General features: G+C 45.0%; 1 protein-coding gene across 7 annotated transcripts in view; it reads right to left on the bottom strand.

The window, feature by feature from the left end:
• CEP43 (centrosomal protein 43) overlaps positions 1-23,446 on the bottom strand; it is a 144,594-nt gene that overhangs the window by 38,516 nt on the left and 82,632 nt on the right. The window contains exon 13 of one of the 7 annotated variants that reach the window (XM_058435684.1): positions 10,140-10,231. The exons of 5 other annotated variants lie outside the window; for them this stretch is intronic. In XM_058435684.1, coding sequence (XP_058291667.1) covers positions 10,169-10,231 — 63 coding nt within the window. In that variant the 3' untranslated portion in view covers positions 10,140-10,168. Of the gene's footprint in view, positions 1-10,139; positions 10,232-23,446 lie in introns of those variants that run through there. One more of the 7 variants, XR_009212541.1, reaches the window with a different exon arrangement.

The raw sequence follows: 23,446 nt of genomic DNA, 5'->3' as shown, positions 1-23,446 counted from the left end.
GGGAAACTTCATGGTACATGTTCTACCCTGGCTTGGCCAGAATCCCCATGGGAAGTCAAGCCCAGGTATCCCCCCGGGAGCGTTGCTGGGCCATGCCCCTTTCATCAGGGACCCTCCTTTCCCACCCTCACCATCACTTTCCAGGACCCTGTTGATGCCTCCCAGGTAACACCCACACTCAAATGCAGGGGCTGCTGTCAGCAAACCCCAAACTAAGGCAGAACTTAGGAAACTTGTAAACACTGCCTGTTCCATCCTGGGATCAACATCTGCTTTTATTGTTCTAATATGTACATTTTTTTCAATACACACACACATATTTTACAGGTAAGCCTTTTGTTTTGGCTTACTGAAATACACATTATAAAGATGCCGGTGGGATGCTGGCAGAGTGAGCAAAAGAGCCACTCGGAAATAAACTTTCTTCATGTTTGCTGCAGAAAACAGTAATAGTACTAACATTCATTTATTCTGAAGGAATAAAATGGGTCCAATTCTTTCCTCCTATAGCCAAATGGAACCGTGCTGTAGAACTCAATTATTTTTAAATAAGAGCTGTCCATCATCACTGACACTGGCATTGTAAAGACTTGAGAATGTGCCACATGAGAGGAATCTGGAGATTCAGTGTGAACATGAACAATCAGCCTTAGTCATTGCAATCATCATGGTAATTACTTCCTTTAATGCATATTTAGATCTGATTATTTAGAAATATTACCTGCTGGTATCTACTATTATGCTTTGGATTGACATTCTTATCAATCAAAAGCAAAGTTTTAATTATTAGAATGAAAAGGTTCAGTCTTTCATCCATCCCTGCCTCCACCTCTCCTGAGGAAGAGTGCCAAGGTGAAGCCTTACTTAAACTCTAAGCTGGACATGGTCACTGTCATTCCCAAATATAATTCTATTATTTCTTGGGATTAAATTTCTAAGCATCTGCCACATGAAGACATTCAGACAGGGACCACTCAGAGCTCAGAGCCAATTTTTCTGTATGTTGTTTCTGTATGTTGGTGCTCCACAAAGAACAAATGGTCAAATAAAATGAAAACTTAATAATTAAAAATCAATGAAAAGGGAATCTGGCCCCAAATATCTGATGCTAAAGAGACAAATGATGATAAAAATAAAATATTGATTCCATTGGTGCACAATTCAATCACCAAACATATTTCAATGCACATAGTTCTGTCCTTTTCTTACAGAAAATATTCAAAACTCTTCAAAACAAAACAGTTTCTGGCAAACCTACCTTTCTGTGTTTCTCTTTTAGTGACTTTAAAAATTTTTTCCTATCATTATTATGTTTTACAACTCTATGTTTAAGGTAGGCAGAAAATATAAAAGAAGCTATTGGTGGCCAGTTTGCATTTTACTATCCGAAGAGCACAGTTAGGGAGGCTGAAGCAGCTCCAGCTTGGACGCTAATCTTCCACGTAGACTTCTAATTAACCCCTGTTCCAGGAAGGCCTCTAAGATTTCTATTTTATTTACTGTTCCCTGGGTAAGATCTTGTGCTTGCCATAAATCCTGCCCTCAGGTCAACACAACTTTGACAATAAGCCCTGCCTTTAGGCAGGTTCACATGGCACTCCTGCCTTTCCCTGGGTTTCTACTTCAATTGTCCTACACGTTCCTTCCCTATGCTGTAGAAGCCCTGGACCTGGGGGGTCATAGCCCAGGGGGCCACCATCTTGTTTCATGGCTGCCCAGGACCATGGGTTCTGTTTGTAAGTCCCTATTAAATGTCTCTTCCTGAGAAACCAAATTTGTCAGCCTCTTTCTTTGACCTCTCGGCTTCCTTGGACTTTGGGGGTAGGTTTGCATAGGCCTGCCCTCCACAGAGCAATTATGGCAAGGATTCATTGATTTGCTGGGGCAAGAAGAATTGATACCTGCACAACAGTCCTGACGAATTGCATAGAGCACCCTTGACGTAAGTAACTCCATCTTAGAAAAACATTCCATCTTATACTTCAAAAGGCACCTCGTCACAGGGACCAGAAGTTTGCCTCATCAATAAAGACTGCACCAGATAAGGACATTCCCAGGCACACTCTTCCACTATCAGTCCTCACCAGAGGACTCTGTGGCCATAAAGAACATGAAGAGAACAGTGGTTCACTAGCTGGAAACAGCTGTTTCAACAGACACCATCTTGCCGTCACTCATGATAAGCGCCCAGCATCTGTCACCAAAGGCTCTGCCCACATCAAAGATTCTTTCTTGCAGATGCTGATGCTGATGACCGCCCGGGCCAGGCCAGGACATTTTTTTGTCCACATCACTCTCCCTGGACTGGCCTGTTAACCCTTTTTCCTATCCTCTTTCTCTTTATGTTAAATGTCACTTCGTTTATTGTGGAATGTTTAATCTATAACATCTGTGTATTGATTAAGTATACTATGATGTACGGTTTGCAGTATTGACTGGCTTGTGGCTTGAGCCTGTGTGCCGGTGGCTCTGACAACTGAGTGAATGGAAGCACTAAGAACTGCCTGCTTGGGAACTCCATGTAGCATATGGCTTTATGAGTAAAATAGCATCAGTAAAAGTGTGACATTGTGAAATGACACAAACGTGCATAGACCTGGTTATCTCTGACCTTGCGCAGCCCACAACACACATCCACCATCTAATCAGAGACGCAGGCAGAGATTCAGGCCCAATTAACATCCTCCCCAGCAAAAGCATCCAATCTAGAATCACACGCTGTGTTTGTTTCTCAGAGTCTCTTTAGTCCCCTTCAAAATAGGTCCGTCTCCTCTTTCCCGGAAACCAGAACCTTGGGATGTGGGACAATGGCAGCGTATATGATGTTCCTCAATTTGGGTTTGTTTCATGTTTCCTTATGACCAGACACGGGACCAACATTTCTGACAGAAATCGCATAGAAGTGGCGCTGACCTCTGCCTGCCACCCCATCTGGGAAGTGAGGAGCCCCTCTGCCCGGCCGCCCCGTCTGGGAAGTGAGGAGCGCCTCTGCCTGGCCGCTGCGCAACCTTCCAAGTGTGAAGTGACAGCCTTCGTTGTAGAATGAATGAAGACACTGGCACTGATTATATAACACCTTGGCAGCTATCTCAGTCGTTGATGGTGGAGGTATTGGAATTATAGAAGAAAGCAAACACACAAATTTGACTAAAGGCGATTTTGTGACTTCTTTCTATTGGCCCTGGCAAACCAAGGTTATCCTGGGTGGAAATAGCCTTGAAAAGGTGATATATACATATGAACGTATCTGATTTTTTTCCCCGTATAATTCTTACTTTGTGCATTTGATATTCAGTTGTGTTTGTAATCACGGAAAAATAAAAGCATATATTTTCAAAAAAAAAAAAAAAAGTGGCGCTGAGCTCTCACCATTGGTCCTATCAGGTGGTGCTCAGTTTCCACTCGTCCCGTTGGACTTGGATACTTGAATCTTCCCCCAGTCCAGACTCCCATTCAGCATTATTCCCTAGAATTGAGATGTCTCCTGGGACCACAACCTTTGGTTTCTGGGATATTTTCTTGGACACATAAAAGCAAGAGAAGGGACTTTTATCCACGACCAGTTATTCTAGTTATTCCCGGTAAAAGTCATTACTTAAGTACTTTCTCCAAGCAGCCTGGAAACAAAGCCTGCTTTTCCCATTCACAAATGTCTTTGTCTCTCTTTTTCTCACAAGTCTCTCTATTTACCTCCTGGGGGATTGTGGTTTTAACTCAACAAGCCCTAAGCGTGTTGGTTGTCATCAACCAAGGGTGGGAGTAACTGCTGCCCCCTACTCTCCAGATCCTTCTTCCCTGCAGCTCGGCCTCCTCCTCTTCCTCCTTCTTCCTCTTGCTCCCATTGTATAAAAGGCAACTCAGTGTTGACTGACACAATCACAAAAGACTAAAGATAATGCAACCACAAGGGGTTCCCAGGATGTGAGGACCATGGGCTGAACAGAATCGACACCCATGGCTGGACTTCTAAGAGGAGCTACGGAAGACGGGCATGCCAGGAGATGCATCCACAGCAGATGCTTTTGAGGGCTTTATCCCCAAGGGTGCCTGACATGGGGCAGCAGGGAGGGGAGCTAGGAGGTTCCCTGCAGGGTGAAGCGTGTCCGTGGAGGAACCCAGGGAGGAAAACTGCAGGGAAGTATGGGGAGTAGCGTGGAGGTGTCTCGGCGAGGTTCGTGCCTGGAGACTGGAATAAGGGTGTTAGATTTGGGCTTCAGAAAGCAGGTACTTTGACCTGGGGACAGGGGCACTTCCATCTTAAGAAACTTACTTCAAATTGTTAGAATAAGGTGCCCCACACATCCACACCCAGATCGGTCCTGGGAAGCTTTCCCGGGCCTTGACGAGCAGGGCAGCAGGAGTAAGGTCCAGGGTGGAGCGTTGAAGGATGCAGAGGCGTTTGCCACACAGGTGAGTGTCAGAGAGCACTCCAGGCCTGAGGGACTGTGTGACTCAGCCCGAGGCCAGGGAACTAGGTGCGGGAGAGAGAGCAGGGCTCCCCGATTATGACCTCCGGGCATCCACAGGACCCCACGTTTGTGCAGGGCACACTGGGGTTAGCGGGGGTGGTCTGGGGCACCTAGAAGAGGCTTGGTGGAAAAAAATTGTTGCGTTTCCTGGGTATAGGCGGAAGAATTATATATGAGAAAAGTAAAACAGGAAGTATTAGGGAAGGTATTGAACTGAATCAAACTTGCAAGCGGAATCTCTTCACTTTTTAAGTAGAAAACTGAGCTTGCATCCATGAACGTAGCTTTTTATATCTGGTGTTAGGCTGGGAGTGGCTCTGTGGAATCCCCTCGATGAAGACATCTCCCTGTGTCACAGCGCTGGCTCCAGCACCCAGAAGGACCCGAGAAGGGGGAAAGGCACCCTTGGAGCCCAAGACGACAGCCGTCCTGAGCTCCAAAAGGAAAGCTGTGAAGAAACCCAGGCGGCCATGACTCGACATCAGGAAACACTTCAGGCCACACTGTCTAATGAACACCCTGTGGGCATTTAGAAGTAAACAGGACAAGCACTTCGCCTGCATCGGCCCCAGCCAGGCTTGGTTCAGTTCTGGCTGGGTCTTGAGCGCTGGGCTCGGGCAGCACTATCTCCCACAGATCTGGACTTCAGTAAAGCATCTCGCAGATTCCTTTAAAATCCCCTGACAGGCCGGGCGTGGTGGCTCACGCCTGTGATCCCAGTACTTTGGGAGGTCGAGGTGGGCAGATCACCTGAGGTCAGGAGTTCAAGACCAGCCTGGCCACCATGGCAAAACCCCCTCTCTACTAAAAATACAAAAATTAGCCAGGTGCAGTAGCAGGCACCTGTAATCCCAGCTACTCGGGAGTCTGAGGCAGGAGAATCATTTGAACCCAGGAGGCAGAGGTTGCAGTCAGCCAAGATCGCACCATTGCACTCCAGCCCGAGTGACAAGAGTGAAACTCTGTCTCAAAAAAAGTAGAAAATAAATAAATAAAATCCCCTGAGATAAAATGGGAAACGTAGGCTGAATGACACTGCTGCTTAGGTGGATTCCTTGCTGACTGAGTCACTTTGTACCACCAGGAATGGGAAGTGATGTTTTTGGTGTGAAAAGAATTGATTAATGAAATGCTACATGATTGTGCCATTGGCCTTGTGCTGCTCAGAATTATTTTAAATCAATGAGTTGCATGAAAAAGGGAAAGATGATTATCAAACCTGCTGAATTCTAAGATCTGTGATGGACAACAGATGCTACAGATAGTGCTCAAGATTCCATATTATCTCATGTGGTTGGAATTCTGAGCTGAAAACAATAAAATATGAAGATAAGGAAATCAGAAACATGTAGGGTTTCCAGGGCTCTGTCTGGAACGCTGCTGTCCAGCAGGGATATAACGTGAACCACGTATGTCATTTTAATTTTTTAGTAGCCACATTCAAAAAAACAAACTGAGGCCAGGCGCAGTGGTTCACACATGTAATCCCAGTAGTTTGGGAGGCCAAGGCAGGTGGATCACCTGAGGTCAAGAGTTTGAGACCAGCCTGGCCAACATGGAGAAGCCTCATCTCTACTAAAAATACAAAATTAGCCAGGCGTGGTGGCGCATGCCTGTAATCCCAGCTATTTGGGAGGCTGAAGCAAAAGAATCTCTTGAACTTGGGAGGTGAAGGTTGCAGTGAGCTGAGATTGCACCACTGTACTCCATCCTGGGCAACACAGCAAGACTCCATCTCAAAACAACAAACAAACAAACAAAACAAAGCAAACTGAAATTATTAATTTTCCAAATATTTTTAACTTGAGATATCTAAAATATAATACATTCAACATGTAATCAATAAAAATTTTCAGTGAGATCGTTTAGATTTTTGTAGAAAGTCTTCAAAATCAGATGTGTAGTTTATATTTATAGCACATCTCAATTCAGACTAACATGCTTCAAGCACTCTGTAGTCACACGTGACTGGTGGCTACCATGTTGGATGGCACAGGTAGTGAAATTGGTATACGAAGGTCATAGGTCACAAGTGTGATATAAGTCACTGTCATAGATAATACAGTCTTGGACAGTGCTGGTAGTAGGGTGTATTAATCCTCTATTGCCAAAACAACACTGCCCGAGAAACAACCCTAAAACCTCAGTGGCGCACAGTGATAACCATTCAACATTGCCCACAAGTCTCCAGGGTGTCCTAGGGCCACTGTGACCTGGCCCAGCACACTCCCTGTCTGGTCAATCGGTCAGCCAGTGCAGGCTGGTCCAGAATGGCCTTAGCAGGAACAACTCTTGTACCTCATGTGCTCTGTCACCCTCATGCAGGCCGGCCCCAGCCTGCTGTCATGATAGAAGCTGGTTTCCAGCAGAGACCTGGTGGCACAGACTGGAACTGGCACAGCCTCACTTTTCTCACATTCCATTGGCCAAAGCAAGTCTCAGGCCAAGGCAGACTAGGGTGGGGAAGCAGACCCTCCACCTGCAATGGGAGGAACTGTGGACCTCATCCCAGAGGATGGGAGTGCCAGGAGCCTATTCATGGGGGCCATCGGCACCATCAATCCACCTTAGCTGGGATTCCAGATGCCGACAGCAACAGGCCCACAGATTGATTGCTATGCTCATCAGTAGAGAAATGGATCATTTCTTCCAGGCCTGGGCACCCTGTCTTAGAAGTGATGTGAGTTGCATTCAGAAATGCAACCTGAACGGCCACACATTGGGGACCATTTCCCTCCACGCCACACATTGTCGGCCATGCCCCTCCATAAAGAATTATAGCAAGTGAATGTGTTTAGTCTCAAAATGAGAAAATTAGGGGGCAACATGAGCGCTACCTTCAAATGTTAAAGAGCTACTGTGTGGAAGAAAACAGTCTTGTTCTCAGTTCCCCTAATATTTCCTGAGGGCTCATTATGTACTGTACCAGGAACTATGCTAGGTGCAGAGACAAAAGTAGAATAAGGGAAGTTTCCGTAGATACCAGCTCATCCAAAGGAGAACTTTCTAACACATGAATAAGTCATTACTATCCAATAATTCACTTGCCACAGGAGAGCTCTGAAACTGAAACTACTCAAGCAGCTGCATTGTCAAGGGAATTTCTTGCCCAGTTGTTGGTCACTGATCTACCTTCTAAGGGGTCTTCCAAATCTCAGTGCTATAAGCTGGCCTTACGTGTGCCTGTTTGGCTTGTGGGGATATAATATATCATACTTTACATGTACAGACACATCTAATGTCTAATAGAGATATATCTAATCAGATATAACAACCTCAAGCAAACCCCAAGTTGCTAGGTGCTTAGCAAATTATTTTGTTACACTGAAGGGTGAAAAAGCACAGAATGATTAAATGACTCAAGATCACGTGAGACAATGGGATAAACTGGAACTGAAACAGACTGTGGGGCGCTGGCCTATGCAGTTCCCAAAGCCCCCATTGCTGACTAACCACAAGCCCAGAGGGAAGGCACATAGACTATTGTACCCCTGCTACTGGTTAGGTTTTTCTTTTACACAGAGAAATAATTTGACTTTATCTAGGCTGCTACAAAGCCAATTGTTAACAGAACTAGGATTAGAATTCAGAAGTACTAGATGTCAGGTTTCTGTACAAAGAGCAATAGTATTCCACCAAAGCATTTCTGTTTCTCTACAAATACAACGTATCTGTGACTGTGCAACCTCAAGGAATTTGTACTGGGAACTGCTGGCGAGAAGCGGGTGATAACAACAAGAACAGGCATTGTGCACAGCTAGAGGAGCAGTCTGTGGAATGCTGATCGTCGTCTCTTGGTAGAAATAGTAAGAAACCTTAGAACTGATCTTCTTGATTCTGGAAGGCATGGAAAGAGAACAAGCTGGCCACTGCAGAAAGTTGTAAGACCTTTGGAGGCTGGCTCGACTGCAGCTGCTGTTTTGCTTGGCTGTGAGTTTGCAAAACTTTGAGGTTTTCGGTGGAAGGTAGCTAAATCTGTATCAGGGCCAAGGGCCCCCCTGGGAAAAAAGAAACACCTTTTCTTTTGAGGTTTAACTAGATAAAACCTCTCTGATGATTAGGATGGTCTCAACGGAAGCCCACTGGCCAAAAGAACATCGAGAGTGCCCAGGGGAAATAAGTCGTGAGGGAAGGAAGAGGCAACAGGAAACCAGGACTCAGGATCCTGGGCAGATTCGGCTGGTTTCAGCACAGTCCGAGGCTCATCAGGAAGCTCCTGTCTCACCAGCCGTGGCACTCAGCACTCAGCAAGCGCCACTGAGCATGCGTGAGAACAGCTACCCTCAGCTCGCGGTGGTGTCAGCTTCCTTTGAAAACCCCCTCTGGTCTGTGTGCACAGGCTCTGAACTAACCCTAGCGGGTCACCACGCATGGCCCCATCTCAGTGCCTGCTCTCTGCTCCATGTGAGGGAAGCAAGGGCAGCGGAGAATGCGTCCCACGCAGTCAAGCCAGGGATGGGCCTCAGGCTTCCTATCTCTGTCCACGATGCCTCTGGAAGCGGGATACGGCCCTCGAGGCGGACTCCTGGGATTCCTGGGAATACGGGAGGGTGAGCTATGAGCAGGCCAGGGGCAGGGCAATCATGGAGACTGGACTTTTGCTCATCTGGGCAGAAGAGTGATCGGGAAATTTGAATGTGATACACATGGCCAGTGTGTAACCGGCAGATGTGTATCCTCCAGTGCTCTGGGACAACGCAGCCCCGGCTGGTAGCCCGGGCCCGTTTCTGTGAGGTCAACACTCATACCACGGCCAGTGTCAAGCAAGCAACCCGGTGTCACCGAGGCAGGGTTGGTAAGAGAAGCACAGCCTGCCCCAGCCAGTCCTAGCGCAGCCCAGGAGCCCAGAGGATTCTGGAAACAGCTCGCCGGGGCGAAGACGCAGGCACAGACAGTGCCTTCCGTAGGGTTCCAAGTATGCAAAACCCTAGGGGAAGCCTCTTTTATTTAGTCACAGAAAACAGGTGAGCAGTTGCCTAGAGCAGGGAGAGACGGGGAGGGATTGATAGAAAGGGAGCTCAGGGAGGCTGGTGGGAGTAGAAGGTTCTAGATCTTGATTGGGGTTGCAGTTACACTGGAACACAGTTGTCAAAACTCACTGAAGTGGACCCTGAGAATGGATGCATTTTGCTGTATGTAAATTATCCCAATAAAGCTGATATTTAAAAATATGTAACACCCCTCCAAGCTAATGCTGCTATTGTAAGGATGATTTTCAGTACTGGGCACAAGGGTAGAAGTGAGGTTCCCTGATTTTCAGTCTTCACGGAGCTTTTACCCAGAGAGCTGCAGAGACAGCGCTGGCCAGTTACTTTGGAAACGCACCGTCTGTTTCTTCCTTGTTGCTTTTCACTGGTTACTGAGAAGACTCACGAAGCTCCTCTGCGGGGCCACCTCCCCCCAACATCAACGCACACTGGCACAGGTTCTGGAGGGCATCATTCAGACCCATGCTGTAAACACCCTTTACAGGCTGAGCCCTGGGTCCGTTTCCTCAGCAAAGTACCACAAACAAGGTGGTTTAAAACAACGGAAACCTACTTCCTCACTGTTCGGGGGCCAGAGGTCTGAAATCGGGGTGCTGTCAGGGTTGGCTCCTTCTGGAGGCTGTGCAGGGAACCGTCCCCAGCCTCACTTCCCATTTCTGGTGGGGTCTGCAGTTCCTGACGCCCCTTGACTCGCAGACGCATCACTCCAATCTATGCCTCCGTCTTCACAAACCCTCTGTCTCTGAGTTCTCTCCTCTTTTCATAAGGCCTGCCCTGAATGCAAGATAATTTCACTTTGAGTCCCATAACTAATTGCAACTGCAAAGGCTCTATTTCCAAATAATATAAAATAATATTCCAAATAATATTCTGTGTGAACATGAATTTTGGGAAGACACTATCCAGTTAATAATCATATTAACCGGCTCTACTCCTACACGCTGTCTTCAGCCTACAGCCTCCCGTGGAACTGCAGGCGCCGGCCCCCACTCAGAGGATTCAGAAGAGTCTCAGATCTGAAGCCAAACTCAATTTCACTCCCCAGACCTGTTGTTCCAACATGTGCTGTCATCAGAGCAACAGTCAGTCCTTCCAGCTGCTCAGGCCCCAAACCCTGCAGTCATGCTTGGATTCGTTCTCCACATCAAATACATCAGCAAATGATCCTGGCCACCTCCAGGATGTGCTAATAGTGTATATCCCACATTCAGAGCCAGTCATTCCTACTCCTTCCTGCCCCAAACTTTTGCCCTCCAGAGAAGGCAAAGCTTTTAGCATGATTCAAATCATGTCTGGATTCTGTTCTGAGCTCCCCAGGGCACCCCACATGCGCCAGGATAATGCCCTGTGTCCTCCCATGACTTAGAGGCCCTGTGGAACCCTTGCCCTCTCCCTGCTCTCCTCCCGCTGCCCTGTGTCCTTCCCATCTCTGTTGTTTATGCCAGTTGCCCCGGCAATCACACTCTGTCTGGGATCTGCCCAGCCAGTCTCTGCTCTAGGGCCCTGGTCCTTGCTGCTTCTCTCCCAGGTTGCTCTCCAGACAACCACACTGTTGGCCCCTTGGGTGTCTCAGTTTAAGCTTCCCTGACTACCCAGCTTAAAAGAGCTTCCCGATCCCAACTCCCTTCCTGGCTCTGATGCTGCTTCCTTTTCTCCTGGGCACTGGTCCCCTCCTGGCACGCTGTTGTTTGGATGCAAGGCCCCATAGAGAAGGCGCTTAGCCCGCATTCCTGCCTGCCCAGGGTCTAGCACAGACAGCAGGCGCTCAAGAAAGAGTTGCTGAGTGAGCGTGTGAATGAAGACTTGATGACTGACATACAAAATTAAAGAATCTGGGGTTTTTTAAAAGCTTATCTCATTTTTTGCAACAATCTTTAGACCTGATCTTCAATCAGCCTTTAGCTGATGTATAGATAGGGTGAGGTTGCCACAATCTGGGGCAGATCAGCTTTGTGACTTGTCATCTAAAAAGGGGAAGAGGTTTAACTTGAAAGAGAAAAAAAAAATAGTAGACAACCTTTATGTGGAACAGTTACGCGAAGCCTCATCGTGGCCAGGCAACTTCCTTTCCAGCCTCTTACTGGGGACCCTCTGCCCGTGTTTACACCTTGCCAAAGACCATGGAAACTGGTAAACATCTTGCCAAATAAAGCTGTTTAGACCGACTGAACATGCAAAGACGCCCTCTGGCCCTTGGACAACTGCAGGTCAGGGAAATGAATGGAAGTCACATGAGACTCTTCTCTTTCAAATTCCCTTTTAAAGTGGAAATTCCCTCGCTTGGTTATAGCATTAAAGGGAACAAGCCTAAGAAGTGGAATTACAGGAAAAATGGGCACGCGAGGATATGAGAGTATAGATGGTGTACGCTCATAGATGGTACAGAGTAGACGGGCATCATTTGGACAGAGAGACACAAAACACTCTTTGCTGAACTTGGAGATGATATTGCTGGTTAAGGGCACAGACTTGGGAATTATATCAGCATCTGAATCTCGACTCTTGACCCTACTACTTCCTAATGGGGTGATGTGTGTAAAGTTGTTAATCTTTCTGAGCCCTACCTGCCTCATGTGTAGTATATAGAGATGCAGGCACCTCAAAGGCCTGAGTCTGACACATAGTGGATGGTGAAAATTGGAGAGCTGGAGGAGGAGAGGCACATAGGTCATGCCTAAGTCATAAGAACATACAAACAACAGAAATCAACAATAGAAATCTAGCTTCACTTGATTGATCCAGCTTGTCAGAAGATTGAGAAGAGATTCCACTCAACAACTAAACCGCCGTTCCACACTATGATTGCTGACTTGAGGCTGGTAACACCTTTTGGTTAAAACCATCTCTTGGGAACGTTCACAGGAAAATTGCTCCTTTGGGTACAAGGTTTTGAGACACAATCTCTGTGTCAATGAGTACTTTACATACAGGAACCCCAAAATGGAGGAAGTAGGCTATGGAGGAACAAGAAAAGAAGGGAAAAACAAAGCAGCCACAGAGGCGAGGTGGCTGCTCCCCTTCCTGCCACCTGGAGGAAGTTGGAGGCTGGTTCTGGAGACATCAGAGTTTCTATTACTTTGGTTACTTGGTAGAACCTAAAAACTTCCTCTTGAGTGGAAGAAAGAAAATCCTTTCTGTGTTGCTCCCTGGAGGGAAGAAGACCAGGCTGACTCTTGCTTCCATTTGAGGAGCTCAAAGAAAGCCATTTCCCACGATGGTCCCCCAGGCACAATCCCACAAGGAGCCCAGCCCTGGCCCACAGCTCCTTGACTACAGTCCCCTCGACCCATTCATCACCCTTGCCACTGGCCCTATTCTTTGTGACTTGGCTCAACACTGGTGACTTCTTCTGCTGCCATATTCACCTCCAGTCTGAGGAGCATGTGGCCACCTGCTGCCACAGAGATGCCACACACATGGCCCAATGCCAACAAGGGTCGCTTAAAATACATTGCTGATCTGTGGCCTATGTCTGGAGGAAAGGGGCCAGTGGGGTCCTACAGTGACCCGAGAGGCTTCTATTCCAAACCACAGAGAGCACCACACCAAGAGGCTGGTGTGATCTGCTGCTGGGCCCACAGTTTTCATGGGCCCCACATGCCTGGAGAGAAAGGTCCTTAGATCAATCAAAGACATCCAGTGTCTGGGAAGTTCTTGTTGCTTCACACTGACCACTTCAATAACGCAACCTTATTCACAGGACGGGGATTTTCTTGGCTTTGACCAAGGCTGCAGTCTCTCCAGAGCTGAAAACTCAAGTTACTTCTGCCTGGTTCTGGCCTCCCCTGACTCAGCTCAGCCATTAACCAGTAAAACTAGTATCTCCTGTTCTAGAGGGAGGTCGTCATCCTGGTGGAGGGCCATGTGTCAGGATCTGCACCCCTCTGTTTAATTCTCCAGGAAGGTCACTGCAGCTGAGGTCAACTTCCTCCTCAGAGAAGCAAAACCTGTTGGCTGCAGAGGCTGCTTGTTAAACAGAGAAGCATTACCTCCAGGAGATGTGTGACATCAGACTTTTCAGGGATGGTGCCCAGAAAGCTCAGAAACTTTGCTTAACACACTCTTCCAGGTGATTCTGATAGTAGCTAAATTTGAAAACCACAGAATTAAATGATGTTAGCTTTTTTCCCTCGAAATTTAAGTTTCATATTGACCCTTGAACTACTTATACTGAAAACATTTCAAACATTGATAGTTCATTGATACTAGCAACCGATCTGAAATTATTACTTTGTCTAAAAAAACTGACAATTTCAGAATATTATCATTCCTTAGTAGTTTACATTTATGACATTATATACTTCCAACTCCTTCCTCCACTTTGTGCAAATGATCTCATGTATCTTATTTCTACATCTATCATAAGCCCTGTTTACTATTTTTAATTAGTCAACAATTTTTTTTTGAGACAGGGTCTCACTCTGTTGCTCAGGCTGGAGGGCAGTGGTGCAATCATGCCTGACTGCAACCTCAACCTCCTGGGCTCAACCTCCTTGCCTCAGCCTCCTGAGTAGCTGGGACTACAGGCATACACCACCACGCCCAGCTAATTTTTGTATTATTTGTAGAGACAGAGTTTCACCATGTTGCCCAGACTGGTCTCAAACTCCTGAACCCAAGCCATCTGCCCATCTCAGCCTCCCAAAGTGCTGGGATTACAGGCATGAGCCACTGCACCTGGACACCATAGTTGACAGTGGTTTAAAGAATCAGCCATGAGAAAATGTTTTTAATATCCACTTTTACTATTTCTGGTGCTCACTTCTCTGTGTAACCCCAAATTTTTATCTGGTGTAATTTTCCTACAGCCTAAAGAACTACCTTTAACATTTATTGTAGCACAAGTCTCTCAGCAATGAGTTATCTTAGTTTTTCAGGGTCTGAAAAGGTTTTATTTTTGCCTTTAAAACAATATTTTAATGGATCTATAATAGAATAATAGAATTCTGGATTAATTGTTTGTTTCGGTACTTTAAGATGTCAGTTCATTAACATCCAGCTTACACGTCTGACAAGAAATCTATTATGATTGTCTTTCTTCTTGGGTATGTAATGTCCCCCACAACTCCCAAATGCATTCTACATTTTCTCCTTATCTTTGGTTTTAAAAAGTTTGATTTTATGTGTCGAGGTGGGCTTTTTTTCTTTTTTGGTATGCAGATTTTTTATTTGTTTTTGTATTTATACTGTTGGGATTCCCTGAGCTTCTCGGACCTGAGTTTTGCTGTCTTGCATTATATTTGCAAATTATCTCTTTAAATATTTCTTCTGTTTTATTCCTTGCTGCTTGTTTGCTTGTTCTGGGACTCCAATTGCACGTACATTAGATGATATCACAGCTCTTGGAGGCCTTGTTAGACAGAGTTTTTCTCTCTATTTTATGTTCTTTTTTTTTTTTTTTTTTTTCTGAGACAGAGTGTAGAGTGTAGTGGTGTAATCCTGGCTCACTGCGACCTCCGCCTCCTGGGTTCAAGCGATTCTCCTGCCTCAGCCTCCTGAGTAGCTGGGACTGTAGGCATATGCCCCCACACCTGGCTAATTTTTGTACTTTTAGTAGAGATGGGGTTTCACTGTTTTGGCCAGGCGGGTCTTGAACTCCTGACCTTGTGATCCGCCTGCCTTGGCCTCCTGAAGTGCTGGGATTACAGGCACGAGTCACCGTGCCCAGCCCATTTTATGTTCTTTGTGTGTCATTTTATATGATTCCTGTTGACCTATCTTCAAGTTTCTTAATCTTTCTTCAGCTGAGACTAGTTCACTGATAAGCTTTCTGAAGGAATTCTTTATGTCTTATATCTTTTTTGTAGCATTCCCACATGTCTTTTATAGTCTCTATCTCTCTGCTGAAATTTCCCATCTGTTCATGTATGCCATATGCCTTTTCCTCTAGATCATTTAACAAATTCTTCAAGGCTTTTTTGTTTTGTTTTGTTTTTGTTTTGTTTTGTTTTTTGAAATGGAGTTTTTGTTCTTGCCGCTCAGGCTGGAGTGCAATGGTGCAATCTCGGCTCACTGCAACCTCTGCCTCCTGGGTTCAAGCAATTCTCCTGCCTCAGCCTCCCTAGTAGCTGGGACTACAGGCGCCCAGCACCACGCCTGACTAATTTTTGTATTTTTAGTAGAGATGGGGTTTCACCATGTTGGCCAGACTGGTCTCGAGCTCCTGACCTTAGGTGATCTGCCCACTTTGACCTCCCAAAGTGCTGAGATTACAGGTGTGAGCCACCATGCCCAGCCTCATCAGAGTTATTTTAAAGTCCCTGTCTTAGAGTTCCCACATCTGGGCCATCTTGAATTCTGGTTCTATTGATTGATTGCTTTATAAGTTGACTACAAGTTCGTTTTGTTTTTGTTTTATTTTGTTTTCTTAACTGTCATTTTTTTATTTACTGCTGGAAATCATGTGTAAAAGTAGACACTGTTTATGCCCTTAAAAAATAGTTTCATGTCAGGGTGAGGCATCCCCTCACCTGGGAAGCACAAGGGGTCAGGGAATTCTCTCTCCTAGCCAAGGAAAGGGGTGACAGACAGCACCTGGAAAATCGGGTCACTCCCACCCTAATACTGCGCTTTTCCTACGGTCTTAGCAAATGGCACACCAGGATATTATATCCTGTGCCTGGCTCAGAGGATCCCACACCCACAGAGCCTCACTCATTGCTAGCACAGCAGTCTGAGATCAAACTGCAAGGTGGCAGCGAGGCTGGGGGAGGGGCACCCGCCATTGCCAAGGCTTGAGTAGGTAAACAAAGCGGCCTGGAAACTTGAACTGGGTGGAGCCCACCACAGCTCAAGGAGGCCTGCCTGCCTCTGTAGACTCCACCTCTGGGCACAGGGCTGAGCCAAACAAAAGGCAGCAGAAACCTCTGCAGACTTAAATGTCCCTGTCTGACAGCTTTGAAGAGAGTAGTGGTTCTCCCAGCATGCAGCTGGAGATCTGAGAACAGACAGACTGCCTCCTCAAGTGTGTCTCTGACCCCCGAGTAGCCTGACTGGGAGGCACCCCCCAGTAGAGGCACACTGACACGTCACACAGCTAGGTACTCCTCTGAGACAAAACTTCCAGAGGAATGATCAGGCAGCAACATTTGCTGTTCACTAATATCCACCATTCTGCAGCCTCCGCTGCTGATACCCAGGCAAACAGGGTCTGGAGCAGACCTCTGGCAAACTCCAACAGACCTGTAGCTGAGGGTCCTGACTGTTAGAAGGAAAACTAACAAACAGAAAGGACATCCACACCAAAACCCCATCTGTACATCACCATCATCAAACACCAAAGGTAGATAAAACCACAAAGATGGGGAAAAAACAGAGCAGAAAAACTGAAAATTCTAAAAATCAGAGTGCCTCTCCTCCTCCAAAGGAGTGCAGCTCTTCACCAGCAATGGAACAAAGCTGGATGGAGAATGACTTTGATGAGTTGAGAGAAGGAGGCTTCAGACAATCAAACTACTACAAGCTAAAGAAGGAAGTCCGAACCCATGGCAAAGAAGTTAAAAACCTTGAAAAAAGATTAGACGAATGGCTAACTAGAATAACCAATGCAGAGAAGTCCTTAAAGGACCTGATGGAGCTGAAAACCACGGCACGAGAACTACGTGACAAATGCACAAGCCTCAGTAGCCAATTCCATCAACTGGAAGAAAGAGTATCAGTGATGGAAGATCAAATGAATGAAATGAAGTGAGAAGAGAAGTTTAGAGAAAAAAGAATAAAAAGAAATGAACAAAACCTCCAAGAAATATAGGACTATGTGAAAACACCAAATCTACGTCTGATTGGTGTACCTGAAAGTGATGGAGAGAATGGAACCAAGTTGGAAAACAGTCTGCAGGATATTATCCAGGAGAACTTCCCCAATCTAGCAAGGCAGGCCAACATTCAGATTCAGGAAATACAGAGGACACCACAAAGATACTCCTCGAGAGAACAACTCCAAGACACGTAATTGTCAGATTCAGCAAAGTTGAAATGAAGGAAAAAATGTTAAGGGCAGCCCGAGAGAAAGGTTGGGTTACCCACAAAGGGAAGCCCATCAGACTAACAGCTGATCTCTCAGCAGAAACTCTTCCTCGGCAGAAGCCAGAGGAGAGTGGGGGCCAATATTCAACATTCTTAAAGAAAAGAATTTTCAACCCAGAATTTCATATCCAGCCAAACTAAGCTTCATAAGTGAAGGAGAAATAAAATCCTTTACAGACAAGCAAATGCTGAGAGATTTTGTCACCACCAGGCCTGCCCTAAAAGAGCTCCTGAAGGAAGCACTAAACATGGAAAGGAACAACCGGTACCAGCCACTGCAAAAACATGCCAAATTTTAAAGACCATCAAGGCCAGGAAGAAACTGCATCAACTAACGAGCAAAATAACCAGCTAACATCATAATGACAGGATCAAATTCACACATAACAATATTAACTTTAAATGTAAATGGGCTAAATGCGCCAATTAAAAGACACTGACTGGCAAATTGGATAAAGAGTCAAAGACCCATCAGTGTGCTGTATTCAGGAAACCCATCTCACGTGCAGAGACACACATAGGCTCAAAATAAAGGGATGGAGGAACATCTACCAAGCAAATAGAAAACAAAAAAAGGCAGGGGTTGCAATCCTAGTCTCTGATAAAACAGACTTTAAACCAACAAAGATCAAAAGAGACAAAGAAGGCCATTACATAATGGTAAAGGGATCAATTCAACAAGAACAGCTAACTATCCTAAATATATATGCAGCCAATACAGGAGCACCCAGATTCATAAAGCAAGTCCTTAGAGACCTACAAAGAGACTTAGACTCTCACACAATAATAATGGGAGACTTTAACACCCTACTGTCAACATTAGACAGATCAACGAGACAGAAAGTTAAAAAGGATATCCAGGAATTGAACTCAGCTCTGCACCAAGTGGACCTAATAGACATCTACAGAACTCTCCACCCCAAATCAATAGAATATACATTCTTCTCAGCACCACACCACACCTATTCCAAAATGGACCACACAGTTGGAAGTAAAGTACTCCTCAGCAAATGTAAAAGAACAGAAATTATAACAAACTGTCTCTCAGACCACAGTGCAATCAAACTAGAACTCAGGATTAAGAAACTCAATCAAAACTGCTCAACTACATGGAAAGTGAACAACCTGCTCCTGAATGACTACTGGGTACATAACAAAATGAAGGCAGAAATAAAGATGTTCTTTGAAACCAATGAGAACAAAGACACAACATACCAGAATCTCTGGGACACATTTAAAGCAGTGTGTAGAGGGAAATTTATAGCACTAAATGCCCACAAGAGAAAGCAGGAAAGATCTAAAATTGACACCCTAACATCACAATTAAAAGAACTAGAGAAGCAAGAGCAAACACATTCAAAAGCTAGTAGAAGGCAAGAAATAACTGAGATCACAGCAGAACTGAAGGAGATAGAGACATAAAAAAACCTTCAAAAAATTAATGAATCCAGGAGCTGGTTTTTTGAAGAGATCACCAAAATTGATAGACCACTAGCAAGACTAATGAAGAAGAAAAGAGAGAAGAATCAAATAGATGCAATAAAAAATGATAAAGGGGATATCACCAATAATCCCACAGAAATACAAACCACCATCAGAGAATACTATAAACACCTCTACGCAAATAAACTAGAAAATCTAGAAGAAATGGATAAATTCCTCGAGACCTACACCCTCCCAAGACTAAACCAGGAAGAAGTTGAATCTCTGAAGAGACCAATAACAGGCTCTGAAATTGAGGCAATAATTAATAGCTTACCAACCAAAAAAAGTTCAGGACCAGATGGATTCACAGCCAAATTCTACCAGAGGTACAAAGAGGAGCTGGTACCATTCCTTCTGAAACTATTCCAATCAACAGAAAAAGAGGGAATCCTCCCTAACTCATTTTATGAGGCCAGCATCATCCTGATACCAAAGCCTGGCAGAGACACAACAAAAAAAGAGAATTTTAGACCAATATCCCTGACAAGCATCGATGCAAAAATCCTCAATAAAATACTGGCAAACCGAATCCAGCAGCACATCAAAAAGCTTATCCACCATGATCAAATGGGCTTCATCCCTGGGATGAAAGGCTGGTTCAACATACGAAAATCAATAAATGTAATCCAGCATATAAACAGAACCAAAGACAAAAACCACATGATTATCTCAATAGATGCAGAAAAGGCCTTTGACAAAATTCAACAACCCTTCATGCTAAAAACTCTCAATAAATTAGGTATTGATGGGACGTATCTCAAAATAATAAGAGCTATCTATGACAAACCCACAGCCAATATCATACTGAATGGGCAAAAACTGGTAGCATTCCCTTTGAAAACTGGCACAAGACAGGGATGCCCTCTCTCACCACTCCTATTCAACATAGTGTTGGAAGTTCTGGCCAGAGCAATCAGGCAGGAGAAGGAAATAAAGGGTATTCAATTAGGAAAAGAGGAAGTCAAATTGTCCCTGTTTGCAGATGACATGATTGTATATCTAGAAAACCCCATCGTCTCAGCCCAAAATCTCCTTAAGCTGATAAGCAACTTCAGCAGAGTCTCAGGATACAAAATCAATGTACAAAAATCACAAGCATTCTTATACACCAATAACAGAGAGCCAAATCATGAGTGAACTCCCATTCACAATTGCTTCAAAGAGAATAAAATACCTAGGAATCCAACTTACAAGGGATGTGAAGGACCTCTTCAATGAGAACTACAAACCACTGCTCAATGAAATAAAAGAGGATACAAACAGATGGAAGAACATTCCATGCTCATGGGTAGGAAGAATCAATATGGTGAAAATGGCCATACTGCCCAAGGTAATTTATAGATTCAATGCCATCCCCATCAAGCTACCAATGACTTTCTTCACAGAATTGGAAAAAACTACTTTGAAGTTCATATGGAACCAAAAAAGAGCCCACATTCCAAGTCAATCCTAAGTCAAAAGAACAAAGCTGGAGGCATCACACTACCTGATTTCAAACTATACTACAAGGCTACAGTAAACAAAACAACATGGTACTGATACCAAAACAGAGATACAGATCAATGGAACAGAACAGAGCCCTCAGAATTAATACCACACATCTACAACCATCTGATCTTTGACAAACCTGACAAAAACAAGAAATGGGGAGAGCATTCCCTATTTAATAAATGGTGCTGGGAAAACTGGCTAGCCATATGTAGAAAGCTGAAACTGGATCCCTTCCTTACACCTTATACAAAAATTAATTCAAGATGGATTAAAGACTTAAATGTTAGACCTAAAACCATAAAAACCCTAGAAGAAAACCTAGGCAATACCATTCAGGACATAGGCATGGGCAAGGACTTCATGTCTAAAACACCAAAAGCAATGGCAACAAAAGCCAAAATTGATAAATGGGATCTAATTAAACTAAAGAGCTTCTGCACAGCAAAAGAAACTACCATCAGACTGAACAGGCAACCTACAAAATGGGAGAAAATTTTTGCAATCTACTCATCTGACAAAGGGCTAATGTCTAGAATCTACAAAGAACTCAAATAAATTTACAAGAAAAAAAGAAACAACCCCATCAACAAGTGGGCAAAGGATATGAACAGACACTTCTCAAAAGAAGACATTTATGGAGCCAAAAACACATGAAAAAATGCTCATCATCACTGGCCATCAGAGAAATGCAAATCAAAACCACAATGAGATACCATCTCACACCAGTTAGAATGGTGATCATTAAAAAGTCAGGAAACAACAGGTGCTGGAGAGGATGTGGAGAAATAGGAACACTTTTACACTGTTGGTGGGACTGTAAACTAGTTCAACCATTGTGGAAGTCAGTGTGGAGATTCCTTGGGGATCTAAAACTAGAAATACCATTTGACCCAGCCATCCCATTACTGGGTATATACCCAAAGGACTATAAATCATGCTGCTATAAAGACACATGTACACGTATGTTTATAGCGGCACTATTCACAATAGCAAAGACTTGGAACCAACCCAAATGTCCAACAGTGATAGACTGGATTAAGAAAATGTGGCAATATACACCATGGAATACTACGCAGCCATAAAAAATGATGAGTTCATGTCCTTTGTAGGGACATGGATGAAGCTGGAAACCATCATTCTCAGCAAACTATCGCAAGGACAAAAAACCAAACACCGCATGTTCTCACTCATAGGTGGGAATTGAACAATGAGAACACATGGACACAGGAAGGGGAACATCACACACTGGAGCCTGTTGTGGGGTGGGGGGAGGGGGGAGGGATAGCATTAGGAGACATAACTAATGTTAAATGACGAGTTAATGAGTGCAGCACACCAACATGGCACATGGATACACATATAACAAACCTGCAAGTTGTGCACATGTACCCTAAAACTTAAAGTATAATAATAAAAAAGAAAAGCTTCATGTGTAGTGCAGGGGATGAAGTGTTTGCCGTCTAGTCAGGAGTTGAGCTGGATTTGATTTTTTCTTTTGTAATTATCACCTTCAGTGCACCACAGGCTTCAGAACCCTCCAGTGATAGATGCTGGGGCTGACATGGGGCTGACCTATGGAGGGTTTTTCTCAGGATTCTCTCTCCATCTTCCACTTTCAGCCATTCCCACGGAGGACCAGGAAGATGCGGCTGTTTTCTCCAGTGACCCCATTAGAATGCTGCTGCAGTGAGTGATTTAAACTGAGAAAGGGTGAGGCCCAGACAGGCAAGCATCAGAGATGAAGGATGTGTCTTCGGGTCACTTGTTGGGGCTGAACACTGTGTCATTTGCTGTTCTGTAAGGAATGCCTGTTGTGGTTCTTGGGCACCAGAGTGGAAGAAAAAAACACTCCTCCTTCTCTCAGAAGTTGAAGATTCAGGGAACGCAAAGCCATTTTTATTGATTGGCTGCTCAACTGCCCATTTCTTAATGAGAACCCTAGAAAGCGTAACTTCTAATTCAGAAAGGATGCTGAGGTGTTCTCTAGGCTAGTGTTTCTCAAGCTTTCATGTGCGGACAAGCACTGCAATGTGAATTCATGTGGATTCACAGGTTCTGATACAGTAGCCCTGGGAAGGCCTGAGAGTTGCATTTCTAACGAGCTCCAGGTGACAGCAAGGCCCTGGGCTGGGGCCACACTTCGGGCAGCAAGGCTCTGGCACACAGAATGAGAGCCAGACCCGGGACCCGTGGGGCACTTCCCGAGGATCCGAGGCTCTCATCGCTCTCCACCACAAACGCGCTCCACTGCAGGCACTGACACGGAATTCGAAACTCCACAAGTTGACTGAAAGGGTGTCTCAACTTGAGGACCTGAAACTGAGACCTTTATCAAGGGCCCCATTGGAACAACTGGGACTTCCCCAGGTTTCCAAGACAGACCAAAAAGCACAGCAACAGCACATATGGCAGTGCCCCTCAATGGCTGTGAGTGACATGACATGTGGCAAGCCCTGCTCTGAGCCAGGCCGTAAGCTAAATAAGCATGTTTAGGAACGTATAGCCTCGTCCCAGGGTTCATGGTGTACTTGCTTTTCAAATGAATGTCCCATCCCAGGAATTGGGCCCTCACCAGACATCGAATCTGCCTGGAGAACATGATAAACGTGTTGTTCATATTTCATTTTGTTTTCTATAAATATTTCATATCCTCCTCTGAAGCCCAGGAATCTACCTTGCCAGCCATAGGACTTCCGCTTGTCATTCCCGTTACTCACAGACCCGCTAGAGGTTCTGCCTGTGTGTGTCCCTCTATATTAAGGAATATTTCATTCCACTTATGCTAGAGCACAGTACACATCTGCTGCACATGAGTGTTTCTAAAGTGTCCACCTCTGTGAAAATGTGCATACTGGGGATCTGTGCTATATTTAAAGGAAGATCTTAAGAAACGGCAATTCCCCGTAAGATAGAACTCATGCAGTGTCATCTAATAACAGATCTGATCCAACGACACGAAAGTTTTCACCAAAAGAAAAGGAGTTCCTG

The sequence above is a fragment of the Hylobates moloch genome, unplaced genomic scaffold (genome assembly GCF_009828535.3).
Source record: "Hylobates moloch isolate HMO894 unplaced genomic scaffold, HMol_V3 SCAFFOLD_2, whole genome shotgun sequence".
NCBI lineage: Eukaryota > Metazoa > Chordata > Mammalia > Primates > Hylobatidae > Hylobates > Hylobates moloch.
Note: the sequence above shows the minus strand (reverse complement) of the source record. Positions and strands in the feature narration are given on the sequence as shown.